The sequence below is a fragment of the Pediculus humanus genome, genomic scaffold (genome assembly GCF_000006295.1).
Source record: "Pediculus humanus corporis 1103172107501 genomic scaffold, whole genome shotgun sequence".
Taxonomy (NCBI): Eukaryota; Metazoa; Arthropoda; class Insecta; order Psocodea; family Pediculidae; genus Pediculus; species Pediculus humanus.
The window spans coordinates 36761-50651 of record NW_002987117.1 but is presented as its reverse complement, the minus strand read 5'-3'; the positions used below and the strand labels follow the sequence as shown (position 1 = coordinate 50651).

The window sequence follows — 13891 nt, the reverse complement described above, 5'->3', positions numbered from 1 at the left end:
TTTTGTCGGCTTGGAAAAAAAAAGAAAATTATTTCATTGCCATTTTGAATTTCACTATTATTATTATTATTTTAAACCTTATCGTTTTTCTGGAATTTCTGGACAAGGGAAAAAAAAGAAATCTCTTGTTGATGATGATGATGATGATCGTAAAAGCATGTGTAATGTGTAACAACATAATGTATCGTTCGACTGGACTAACAAACAGATTCGTTCGTTCCCCCTCCCTGTCTCCCTCCTCTTTTCTCTCTTGGTTTTTTTATTATTATTATTATTTTCGTCTAACGCCTTTTTTTTTTTTTTTTGTGCACTGACATTGACATTACATCACTAGATAATCTGAAGCCCCATTATTATTATTATTATTAGCCGTCATGCAATCATTTTGTAGGATTGAGCACTATTTTGACCTATGAACACAAGATTAGTTGTTGTTATTATTATTATTTGCTACCAATTTAAACAATTTAATTGTTTGTGTGTGTGTGTGAGAGAGAGAGAGAGAGAGAGAAACGTTTGTTTTGACCGTAGCAAAAAAATTTCCAAAGCTGTGAAAAAAAAAAAAATCCTCCTCTTTTTTGTCGCAAATTTATTAAAAGCTTAGAGGTAAAAAATATTTTCTGTCGATTCAACTATTGCATAATTGGCATACCTTTGTTAAAAAAAAAAAACAGGTTTGAGCAGTAATAATAATAATAATAATAAAGACGATGATGTTGAGAATACATATTAAATTTAAAAAAAAAGAGAGAGAAAATTTTTGTTTGTTTGTTTCGTCTGTCGTCTGTATACGATCGTTTATTAAACGAATTAGAAACTTTAGAAAAGGGGGGAAATTATGAGGAAGGAGGGGGCGGGATTTGTTCTTTTGAAAAGTTTTAGTATTTCAAGGGGGGGAAAGGAGATAGGAATGGGTTTGGGAAAAAGTCGGGTGTAATGAAAGAGGAAAAATTTTAACAAAAAAATAAATCCGTTTTTAATTATTAATGCGAAGAGATGGATGACGTTTTTAAAAAATCGTCTGCTGCATCAAAAAAAAAAAAATGAAAACGTTTGTTTTGTTACATTTTGAAAATTGAAACGCAACAGCAACAACAAACAAACAAACAATCAAATTTCGTTTTTTTTACTGTTGCGAATTTTTTTTTTTTTTTACTTAAAAACAAAAATTAATAATAATAATAATAGTAAACGAAATGAAAAAATATATATATAAAAAGGGAAAATTATAAAAAAGAAAAGAAAAGGAAAGAAAAGAGAGAGAGAGAGAAAAAAAAATCGGTTTTGGAATGTTATACGGGCGGCGGGTTGATATGAAAAAAAAAAAAAAAAAAAAAAAAAAAGGCGGAAAAGTTTTTTTTTTCTTGCTTAGCAAACGTAAGAGTTAAGTCGTCTTAACTCCGCGGTAAAACGCCTAAGAGAATTGTTTCTAGAGAGAGAAAGAGAGAGAGAGAGAGAAAGAGAGAGAGAGAGAGAAGAAAAAAAAAAGGGTTATATGAAACAGAGGGGAAAAATTTTCATGGAGGAAAAAAAAAGAAAAAAATTACGACGGGAATTAAAAGAAAACGTGTTACGACCATGTTTACCATATGGCAAAAGTGGATTTTTTTATATATGAATAAATAAAAAAACTCATACGAGACCGATTCGTGACGACCGATGAAAGCTCAAGTCGTTATTTATTGTGACAGCACTGCAGACCGAAAGAGATTCGATTGTATTATAAGGGAAGAGGAGGGGGAAGGGAATGGAAGGGAAGGAGAGAAAAGAAACGTGTTGCGCAGTGGGGGAGGAGGCGGAGGAAGGAAGAGAGAGAGAGAGAGAGAGAGAGACGGAGGGGAGGGAGAATTTCGAGGAACCCGGGGATACGGAACGGAGAGAAAGGAAAGAGAGGAATAATGTGTGTGTGAGAGAGACAGAAAAAAAAATAGTTAAAAAGAAAGAAAGAGAAAGATTGATAGAGCGAAAGAGAGAGAAAAAGAGCGGGACGCAGAGGATCGGGAGTGCTAGTGACCGCGTTCAAGGGCGACTTGTTTATCTTTCTCTCCAAAAATGATTCAATTATTTTTTTTCTCTTTTTATCTTATTGATTTTTAGTATTTTTTTATTCTTTTTTTGTTTTTGTTTTTTTATCATTCGTCGTTTCTTTCGTTAACTGAATTATTTATTTATTTATTTTTTTTTTCGTTAGGGACCCCGTTGATTTTATTATTATTGTTATATAAAATTTTTTTTTTTTGCCGGTCCGTTTAATGTAAGAATAAGGAGAAATGGAAAAAAGAGAGAGAGAGAAAGAGAGGAAGAAAAAGGGAGAGAAAGAAGTAAAAAATAATTTTTTTTTTTTTTTTCATATGGTAGATTTTGAAACAACTGTCAGGTCTTACATCAGGCTTATCATTATCATTCTCCAACAGTTTTCTTTCTAAGTTTATTTTCATCGAAAGATACTTTTTCCATCTTTCCAAACGAGGGGATGTGCGTGTGCGTGCGTGTTATGGTGGTGTCTTGAAACTAAATGATGGAATTCGTATTCCTCTTTCCCTCTCTCCTTTTGATTCTTTTTCTTTAAACAAAAGCGTATTAAAATTTTTAAAATTATTATTCGTTAAACGATAAAAATACTTAATTACAATTTAGTTATATCTGTAATTAAAACAACAACAACAACAACAAAATTTCCAACTTTTTAAAAACTTGTGACGACATTTAAACACGAAAACAACAACAACAACAAACAATAAGAAAAATGTGCTTTATCACATTGTTATTGTTTATTAATTCTTTTTTTATTTTATTTTTTTGTTGTTTGTTGTTGTTGTTGTTGTTGCTATAAACGCGTTTTGTGAAAGAAAAAGATTGCGAGAAGAAAAATTTAATTGTAAATTTTTTTTTTTTTTAAACGAAAATTAACCCAAAAGAAAGGAAAAAAGGAGAAAAGCACATAATTACTTAATGATAACGCGGTCGGCCATTTTGTATTATTTACGATTTTATTTATTTTTGCAGTACCCGACACGTACCCAAATTATTTACAACATATTCCTCAATACTACCAATCTCATTCGCATCAATTTGCCCAACCATCTGCGCCGAGTCCTCCAGGTGGTGGTGGCGGTGGCGGTGGTGGCCACTTGAGGCAAGCAGTACCCACAAGCGTCATTCAACCTGCGACATCTAGCGTTAACGACGAATGGTATCTCACCGAATTAGGATATCAGCAAAGAGTCAAAACGAAAAAAGTTAAAAAAATTAAAAATGGCGAACCGGGAGCAAAGAGAAAAAGCAGAGAGGGTAAAAAAAAAAAAAAAAAAAACAATTTTATTATCATCATCATCATCATCATCATCACCGTGATATAATGTAATGACGGTGTTATTATTACAGGATCTACGACGTACCTGTGGGAATTCCTGTTGAAACTTCTTCAAGACAGAGATTATTGTCCGAGATACATAAAGTGGACCAATCGGGAAAAAGGAGTTTTTAAATTAGTCGATTCGAAAGCAGTTTCAAGGTTGTGGGGCCTTCATAAAAACAAACCTGATATGAATTACGAAACAATGGGAAGAGCTTTGAGGTAAATTTTCTTCTTCGTTTCCACCCCTCCCCTCCCCCACTCCTTTAGTATTTATAACACTACCTCTGACGCCCTCGTCGTTCGTGATGGTGCTAAAGAAAAACGTCGGATCGATCGGACAACCAACAAAATTTTTTCTTTTTCTTTTCCCCTTACAGGTATTACTATCAACGAGGGATCTTAGCCAAAGTGGATGGACAACGTCTTGTTTATCAATATGTTGACGTTCCAAAGGACATCGTTGAAATAGATTGTTCCGGAGCGTGACCAACGGTTTTTCTACCACCACCACGTACGTCGTTTTGTACCTCTCTCAGATAGAAGATGCTACCATAATCGAAACATGAAAAAACAACAAAAAAAAAAAAACATTTTCTTTTCTTTGCTGTAAAGTTTTTTTTTTATTAAATTGGCTTAAATATCAACAGAGAAGATGATCGATAATCGATCGATATTAATTGTATATCGATACCACATATCGATCGATCCGTCGATTGACTTCTCTCCCCCCCCCCCAATTTCAAATTAATCCTGTTGATATTTACGTTAATTTATTCTTATTATTATTAATTTTTTTTTTCGTCTTATTAAATTACAAATAAATAGATTTATTTTATTATTATTATTAATTATATACATTTTTATTAACTGCCGTTTGTATAATTTTATTTTTTAAACAAACAAATTGTTGTTGTTGTACAGTAGGATTAATATTAATAATAATATATTTTATATATATATAAAAAAAAAAAAACACTGCCCAAAGAATCAGTTGCCCAATATAAAAAATGACGGAAGTTAACCAAATATTATTAAAAAAAAAAAAACGTTTCCGGTTTTATTATTATTATTATTATTATTATTATTATTATTATTTATATAATTATTATTATTATTATGGAGAATTTAAAAAAAAAAAAACACAAAAAAAAATTTAAAAAAAAAAAAAAAAAAGTTTAAGAGTAAAAAGTAAGAAAATGATTTTGAGGTTTTTGGATTCAATAAATCAATCGATATATCGAAATATCGATTGATTATGATTAAAATAAATAAATGTGTTCTTATTATTATTATTATTATTATTAAAATGGTTGTATAAACGGTTGTATTAATGAATAATTTATATATTTTTTTTTGTGTTTATAGTTTGCTTATATATATATATATATATTTATTGTAAGCAATTATTATTATTATTAATTTTAATTTTTTTAAAAAAATGTTTTTATATATATAGTCTTTATAAAAATCGAAAAAAATGTGGGGGGAGGGGAGTAAAGGAAAGGGGATGGAAGGGGGGCTTGTTTCGAAAGTGTCGGTTGAAGTCGCTGGGTTACACACACACACACACACACTCGTATATATAAATAAATATTTGATAATGTTTTTTTTTTTTTAAATGTAATGTGAAAATAGTTTATAATAAAACATAAAAAACATAAACAAAAAAACATAAAAAAACATAAAAAACATAAAAAAAAGATGAAAAAAAAATAATAATAACAATTAATTTTTTTTTTAAAATAATGCAAAGAGTGATAGTAAAAAATTAGAAACGCGCACGCACACATACACACACTCATTTACACGTTTTGGGAAAATCACGTATATTCCGTCAGCTCCCCCTCCCTTTCTTCCCCTCTCTTCTTCCCCTCCCCTCCCCCTCCGTCAGGTTCCGCCCCCTCCCCAAAAAAAAAAAAAACTTTACAATTCCTATCGTGTCGTTAATGACACCTTATATATATATATATATTAATTCAATAATAATTCTATGGTTAACCTTTGACATTTTAACAAATTCGAGGAAATTTCCTTACTCTCCTCCTCCCCTTTCTCTTTCCCTCCCCCCTCGTTTCTCCCCCAGTATATAATTCGTCGGTTAAAAAAAAAAATGATTTCAACCCCGTGATTAGGTATAACAAGAAAAAAAAAAAAAGAAAAACAGGCCTTAATCTATATTTTAAAAGAAAGAAAGAAAGTGTTTGTTTGTTTTATCATTATTATTATTATTATTATTATTATAAACGGATTTTTTTTTTTTTTTTTAAATAGAAAAATTATATTTTTGTAAAAATGTTTCTATTATATATATATATATATATATATATAGTATATGTAAGATAAAAAAAAAAAAAAAAAAAAAAGAAAATTTTTGTGGAAAAGTTGTGTATTTTGATTAGTTTGTAAGGTAGGATTTGTAAGTTTTATTATTATTATTATTTTTTTTTCTCATCTTCCTGTTGTTGTCTTCTGATTCTGGGTAACTTTTTCTGTTGCCGTAAATCGATTAATTAATTTTTTTTTTTTAAGTCACGATATTATTATTATTATTTTTATTTTTTAAAAGAAAAAAAAAAATTTTTTTTGTTTTTTTTATTTTTATTTTATTTTTATTTTTTTTAATTTTTCTAATTTTTCACACGCTTTGATTAACTATCGATCATTCAATCAATCATTCAATCATTCGTTCATTCATTCATTCATTCATTCACTCGGAGAAAAAAAATTTATCCTTTAATCGATCGCTCGAAACATTTTTTTTTTTTTTTTTTTTTTTCACTGTCCCGGAAAAGAAAATTTTTTTTTGTTTGATTTTTTTTTTGCTACAAGTAAAAGATGTCGTTTTTTCATACTATAAAATTATAGCTTATTTTTTATAGCAAAAAAAAACGCTGGCGTGTATATAAAATATAGTAGGTATATATTTAATAGGAATGAAAATAAATAAAACATAAATAATTAAACGAGAGAGAGAGAGAGAAAGAAAGAAAAAAATATTACATATTTAAATCAAAACAACGAATTATTATTATTATTATTATTATTGTATATAAACAACAGCAGCAGATACAACAACAACAACAATAACAACAGCAACATAAATTAAATAAATATATTTTACGGTTGTTGTAATAAAACAAACGAAAAAATTTTCACATTTAAAAATCATTCTCTCTCTCTCTCTCTCTTAATTTTTTTTAAAGTACTGAAATTATTTAGGGTATTTTTCCGCATTCTATAAATTTTTTTTTTTGCCCGGAAAATCTCCCCGCCTCCCCCACCCCCATCCCCCCAAAAAAAAATTTTTTTAATTTGTCGTTTTTTGTAATAATTATATTAATCGCCGAAATATTTGCTGTTGTTTGTTGTAATAAATTATAGATAGGGGCGGGGAAACGAACAAAAAAATTATTTTTAAATTAAATTTTTACGTCACGCGTTTGTTTGTTTGTTGCTATAATAAGAATAATGATGATAATATTAACTAATTTTTTTTTCAGTTTGTTTGTTCAAAGTTTACCGTCGGCGGGTAATAATTTCACGACATCCAATTTTTTTTTTTTTTTTTTTTCTAACAACACGACAACAAACGCAAAATTATTATTATTATTATTATTTTTAAAAAAATAGTATTAGGGGTAACGAACGAATGAGTCCTTTTTAAACGATTGTTTGTTTGTTTGTTTGTTTTTAAATGAAAAAAAAAAAAAAAAAAATTTATATACGGGATTGCGAGTGCCTAATTTATATTGATTCAAAGTAAATTTTATATTTAAATTTAAAAAAAAAAAAATTATATATTTATATTATATATAATATTATAAATATATAGTGCTATAATATTAACAATAATAATAATAATAATCCGTCTATGGTGTAGAATTTTGTAAAGAAAGGATTTTTTTTCCTAAGGGATGTTCCGACGCATCCTAAAGGTTAATAAATGGTTGTTGCCTTAAAAGTTTCGAATGTGTTTGATAAAAACTTTTCTTTTTTTTTTTTTCTTATCGGCTGTATTTTTTACGCTATAAAAGGCTATAAGAGAGGCTGCTATATTTAGAAATATTGGGGAGCAAAAAAGTAAAAAAAAAAAAAAAAAAAAAACTTTTATAATAAAAAAAGAAAAAAATTTTTTTTTTTTTTTTTTATGTAAACGTAGTAGATTGTTGTTGTTGTTGTTTTTGTTGTTGTTTTTTTTTTAAACAATACACGAATACGTATATTTTATAAATTAAAAAATTTTCGATATATCGATAAATCGATAATAAATAAATAATTATCGATTGGAAAAAATATTCGTGAGAAAAAAAAAAGAAAGAAAAAGAAAAGAAAAAAAGAAAAAATTTTTTTTCCCTAGTCATTTATAATTTTTAAAAAATTAAATGAATTATTACTATTATTATTATTATCGATTTATGTATACATAAATATTTATGTACATATTTTATGGTTTTAATAAGTATATATGTATTTTGAAAATTACGATTTAAAACAAAAAAAAAAAAAAATTTTATATACAAAAAAAAAAAAAGTAAGAAAATGAAAATGAAAAGAAAATTTTCTTTTTGATTCGTTATTATTATTATTATTATTATTATTATTATAGCGTGTGAAATGACTTTTTCCTGTCGGTTTTATAAAAACTTTGTAATATTTTTTTTTTTTTTTTTAATATTTTTGTCACTGTCGTAATAAACAACATGTTGGATAAGATTTTATGAATTATAAAAATGGGGAGACAAAGAGTAGGTAAGGAAAAACAAACACGTAAGGTAGTAGCTTTTATTTTTATTTCTTTTTTTTTGCATTTATGTACAAAGTGTTTTATCATTATTATTATTATTATTATTATTATTATGCATCGACGAGAAAGGTAAGGAACATGGGGAAAGGAGAGGAGGGGGGAGGGGAGGGTAAGATAGGAATTCCGATTGATTCATGTAAAATAAAATGAAAATTTTTTTTTTTTTTTTCCGATTATTATCATTATTATTTTAAGTTAAAATTTTGTAGTAAGTTTTTAAATGGAGCCTTTTACATTATGTCAAATAAATATTAATGAAAAATAAAAAATTTTTATTTGTTTTGATTGTTATTGTTAATTAATTTATGTATTAAGCCGGGAGTGGTGGTGCGCTCCTGTAATCCAACTACTTGGAGGCTAGGTACAGAGGATGTTTTAAGGACGAGGGTTTTGAAATTGAATTTCCCCTGTTGGGGATAAATCTTTAACTTGGATGCCTTGGGAAGCCCGAGGTAGCCAGGTTGAGAGTTCAATTTCAATTTGTCCTAAACAAGAACAGACCTGTACCAAAATAAAGGGATAAATCATCTAACATCCTTTCGAGACATTGGGTTCTATGGGGGGGGGGAAACTAGGTAGTCGATTCAAATAGGGAAAATGCGGAGCTGCGATGTGAAAGGAAGAGAGGTGATAGATTAAGCAGAATAGCTCGGGATTATCTTTCGAAAGGTAAAAAGGGGGGGGAAGTGCCGGGATCTTCCTCGGGTGGGATTCCCAATAATTTTTTCCTTCTTTCTTTTCACTTTTGAAAGTTCAGGTTTAGGGGGGGAAGGGGTTGAGGCTGAAATGCAGGTTCCCTGCTTCTATTAACGTTTTTTATTCCTCTTTAATAATAATAATAATTATTATTAAAAAAAAATAAAAACTTTTTTCTATTTGTTTCGATTGTTGTTAATTTATGTATTCGAGATGTATTAAGCCGGGAGTGGTGGTGCGCTCCTGTAATCCAACTACTTGGAGGCTAGGTACAGAGGATGTTTTAAGGACGAGGGTTTTGGAATTGAATTTCCCCTGTTGGGGATAAATCTTTAACTTGGATGCCTTGGGGGAGCCCGAGGTAGCCAGGTTGAGAGTTCAATTTCAATTTGTCCTAAACAAGAACAGACCTGTACCAAAATAAAGGGATAAATCATCTAACATCCTTTCGAGACATTGGGTTCTATGGGGGGGGGGGGGAAAACTAGGTAGTCGATTCAAATTGGGAAAATGGGGAGGTGCGATGTGAAAGGAAGAGAGATGATAGATTAATGGGATTTGCTATCCCAGACATCTTTCTCTTTCTCTCTGGAAATTCGCAGACTTTGCTAAAGAGGCAGACACAGGTCGGGATTATCTCTAGAAGGGTAAAAAGGGGGGAAGTATCGGGATCTTCCTCGGGTGGGATTCCCACTAACTTTTTCCTTCTATCTTTCTACTTTTAATGGTTCTGGCTTAGGGGGGAGGGTCGAGGCTGAAATGCAAGTTCCCGACTTCTATTTACGTTTTTTGATTCGTTTCGATTGTTCTTAATTTATGTATTCGAGATCTATTAAGCCGGGAGTGGTGGTGCGCTCCTGTAATCCAACTACTTGGAGGCTAGGTACAGAGGATGTTTTAAGGACGAGGGTTTTGGAATTGAATTTCCCCTGTTGGGGATAAATCTTTAACTTGGATGCCTTGGGAAGCCCGAGGTAGCCAGGTTGAGAGTTCAATTTCAAATTGTCCTAAACAAGAACAGACCTGTACCACAATAAGGGGATAAACAATCTAACATTCTTTCGAGGCATTGGGTTCTAGGTGGGGGGAAACTAGGTAGTCGATTCAATTAGGGAAAATGCGGAGCTGCGATGTGAAAGGAAAAGAGGTGATAGATTAAGCAGAATAGCTCGGGATTATCTTTCGAAAGGTAAAAAGGGGGGGAAGTGCCGGGATCTTCCTCGGGTGGGATTCCCACTTTCTTTTTCCTTCTTTCTTTCCACTCTTGGTGGTTCTGGTTTAGGGAGGGGGGGTTGAGGCTGAAGTTCAGGTTCCATACTTCTTTTTACGTTCTTTATTCCTCTTTAATAATTATTATTGTTATTCATGAAAAATAAAAATTTTTTTCTATTTGTTTCGATTGTTGTTAATTTATGTATTCGAGATATATTAAGCCGGGAGTGGTGGTGCGCTCCTGTAATCCAACTACTTGGAGGCTAGGTACAGAGGATGTTTTAAGGACGAGGGTTTTGAAATTGAATTTCCCTTGCTGAGATTAAATCTTTAACTTGGATGCTTTGGGGGAGCCCGAGGTAGCCAGGTTGAGAGTTTAATCTTCGGAATGGGAGTTCAATTTCAATTTGTCCAAAACAAAGAACAGACCTGTACCAAAATAGGGGGATAGTGATCTAGCATTCTTTCGAGGCATTGGGTTCTAGGGGGGGGAACTAGGTAGTCGATTTGATAAATTGGGAAAATGCGGAGGTGCGATGTTAAAGGAAGAGAGATGATAGATTAAGCAGAATAGCTCGGGATTATTTTACGAAGGGTAAAAAGGGGGGAAAGTACCGGGATCTTCCTCGGGTGGGATTCCAACTTTCTTTTTCCTTCTTTCTTCCCACTTTTAATGGTTCTTGGTTGGGGGGGGGTTGAGGCTGAAGTTCAGGTTCCATACTTCTTTTTACGTTTCTTATTCCTCTTTAATAACAATAATTATTATTATCAGTATTAATTAAAACATAAAAAAAATTTTTTTTTTTTTTTCGTTCAACGAAATTCTAGATTGAGCCTAAAATTTATTAGTTATGCAATTTCAACTCATCTTGTTAATAATAATTAAAAATTTTCTTTCCCCCCTTTAATTTCTGACGATGAAAAGTATATATTTATATTTAGCCAATCAAAAATTTTTTAATAATTTTAAACTCCGCCCCTTTAATCGTTTTTAATTTTCATTGGCTAAGACAAATATTTATATAAATATTTTTATACTTAGTATATATATATTTAAACTTAATTCGAAAAGTTTTCAATGGATTTATTATTATTATTACTCTTATAGAATGTGGCAAGGCCCCCCAATGATCGGAATAGTTTTTGTCTTTTTTTACTCCCCACATCCTGGGGAGTACCAAATACCTGTACTTCAGCCTTTTGTCTGCCTCTTTGGGGTTTGGGATCAGTGTGGGTTTGTCGATCGTAAAGAACCGTGCATGGACCCAATGTCGTCTCCAGGTTTGAAATGTGGCTGTGCCATTCCTTCCCTAATCCATCCATTCCTTATTCACGACAAATTTTCCAGTGGAGATATTCACATATTTTCTTGCGTCTTCTAAGTATTCATTTTTTGCCAATATCGATCAACCGGAAATTAATTATCAAAACCCGACAATATAATTTGTACCAATCTCAGTCGGAAGCCATCGATCATTTATATTCTCATAGTTATAGGTCCCCAATACCTTGTTCAGCTGATAATGAGCGCTTCTGCTTCAGACTTTACTTTGCCACCCTGTAATCAATTGTGCGTCCTTTTCTTATCAATACCTGAAACACTCACTCTTTTCAAACATTATCCTTGCAACCTTTTTTATTCCCATTTGCTCTAAAGTTTTCTTTTGGATAGGGCTTTGCTATCATAAGTTGCCGACTGTCATTTTTTTGAACGATTCGTTTTGCCCTTCTCAGTACTCCTTTTTTCGAAATTTGTTTTCCGTATGTATAACTTAGGCTAAGGTGAGGTGCTATTGATGGGTTTCGTAATTTTGTTTTTCGTATGTACAACTTAGGCTTAAGTGGGGAGCTCTTGATAGAAAAAATTCCCCTTTTAATCGAAATTTTTCTCGGATAGTATTTTTCCAATTCTAGTTAGGTGATAGGAAAATTTTTCTTATCGCAAAACGTAATAATTTTGGGGTCGTTATTATTATCATCGATATAAAAATCAATTAATAATTTCAGGTTTGATAGGAAAATATTAAAACAAGGGGGTAATTAGGAAATAAATAAAAAAAAAGAGATTTTAAAAAACGTACATTTAATAAAATTTATATATATATATATATTTGAGTCAACAACAACATTTTCATAATTAAGAAATTAAATTATTTTTATATTGACATAATACGGAAAACATATTTCCACCTAATCTTTTAGCCAACCATTGATTTTTAATCACAGCCACTTTCAGACTTTCGCATTTGAAATTTGTATTTAAATTTGTATGAACCGACCTTCCCATTCCTTCTATGACAATCAAATCCGCTTTTCTTCTTATCATTTCCTCGCATAAATTTTTTTTCAAACGGCTAAAACCAACAAACGGAAAAAATCATTTAAAAGAAAAAAAAAAAAAAAAAAATTGAAACGTAATCGATATCCAAAACCTCAAATCCAAACATGGTCCCGTCTGTCCACTTTCCATCGCAATCAAAAATCCTTTTTCTTCTGCTTCTCTTATTATCGGACATATTTTTTTTACTGAATTTAACAAAACTAATAATTCGCTATGTATGACGTCGTTTAACGCGGGACTCGAATTCGAACAAAGAATTACCTGTTGAAAAAAAAACATTACGTGTTAAGAAGTATCATATAGAAATAGTTTTTAGGGGGATTAATTAATAGGGTAAGGGGGGGGTGGTCGGTTTCGGACGTCTCGGTGCGTCTCCCGATCGGCGGAGGCGCACGATTCTAATCGTCGGCATACGGATCACGGCCGCCACGTCCGCGCTCCTAGAGGCGGGCGTGGTTGTCGTCGGGGGGTGAATGAGGCGGTGGTCCTGCTGCCGAAACGCAGGATCATCTAAGTTAGGTGCCTAAATCCCGGACATTTAGGCTCGCGTTGTCCCAAAGTCAGGCATAGGGGGGAATCGGCGAGGGATCGCTGCTTTAGGTGCGGAGGAGAGGGGCACCGGGCGAGGGAATACACAAATAAAGTCCGCGGGGCGCCCTGTTAGGAGGCCGGCCGGCCGGCTCGCAGGGGGTCTTCGTGCGAGGCGCCAGCCGTTAGGGGGAAAACCGAAACCGGTAGGATTGGGGAATCCGTTAGGGGGGAAACTGCTTTAGGTGCGGAGGAAAGAGGTACCGGGCGAGTAAGAACGCAAATAAAGTCCGCTGGGCGCCCTGTTCGGAGGCCGACCGGCTCACGGGGTCTTCGTGCGGGGCGCCAGCCGTTAGGGGGGAAACTGCTTTAGGTGCGGAGGAAAGAGGTACCGGGCCGGTAAGAACGCAAATAAAGTCCGCTGGGCGCCCTGTTCGCGGGGGAGGCGTCATCATGCAGGGCGCCCTGTTTGCGGGGGGAGGTCTTCGTGCGGGGCGCCCTGTTTGCGGGGGGAGGCGTCATCATGCGGGGCGCCCTGTTTGCGGGGGGAGGCGTCATCATGCGGGGCGCCCTGTTTGCGGGGGGAGGCGTCATCATGCGGGGCGCCCTGTTTGCGGGGGGAGGCGTCATCATGCGGGGCGCCCTGTTTGCGGGGGGAGGTCTTCGTACGGGGCGCCTTGTTCGCGGGGGAGGTCTTCGTGCGGGGCGCCCTGTTTGCGGGGGGAGGTCTTCGTGCGGGGCGCCCTGTTTGCGGGGGGAGGTCTTCGTGCGGGGCGCCCTGTTTGCGGGGGGAGGTCATCGTGCGGGGCGCCCTGTTTGCGGGGGAGGTCATCGTGCGGGGCGCCCTGTTTGCGGGGGAGGTCTTCGTGCGGGGCGCCTTGTTCGCGGGGGGAGGCGTCTTCGTACGGGGCGCCCTGTTCGGAGGCCGGCCGGCCGGCTCGCGGGAGGGGCG

At 33.7% G+C, this 13891-nt stretch overlaps 2 protein-coding genes across 2 annotated transcripts in view; one reads left to right on the top strand and one right to left on the bottom strand.

Moving 5' to 3' along the window:
* Positions 1-3190: 3190 nt before the first annotated feature.
* On the top strand, positions 3191-3844 carry Phum_PHUM157660 (C-ets-2 protein, putative; the record flags this gene model as incomplete). The annotated part of the gene is made up of 3 exons (XM_002424831.1): positions 3191-3239; positions 3385-3577; positions 3736-3844. The coding sequence occupies 3 exons, from the start codon at positions 3191-3193 to the stop codon at positions 3842-3844; spliced, it is 351 nt and encodes a 116-aa protein (XP_002424876.1).
* An 8363-nt stretch (positions 3845-12207) lies between these two features.
* The window catches only part of Phum_PHUM157550 (Pantothenate kinase, putative), a gene marked incomplete at both ends in the record, with an annotated part of 5824 nt that continues 4140 nt past the window's right edge, over positions 12208-13891 (bottom strand). The window contains 2 exons of the mRNA XM_002424830.1: positions 12208-12424; positions 12503-12672. Of these exons, the coding sequence (XP_002424875.1) occupies positions 12208-12424; positions 12503-12672 (387 nt within the window). The remainder of the gene's footprint in view (positions 12425-12502; positions 12673-13891) is intronic.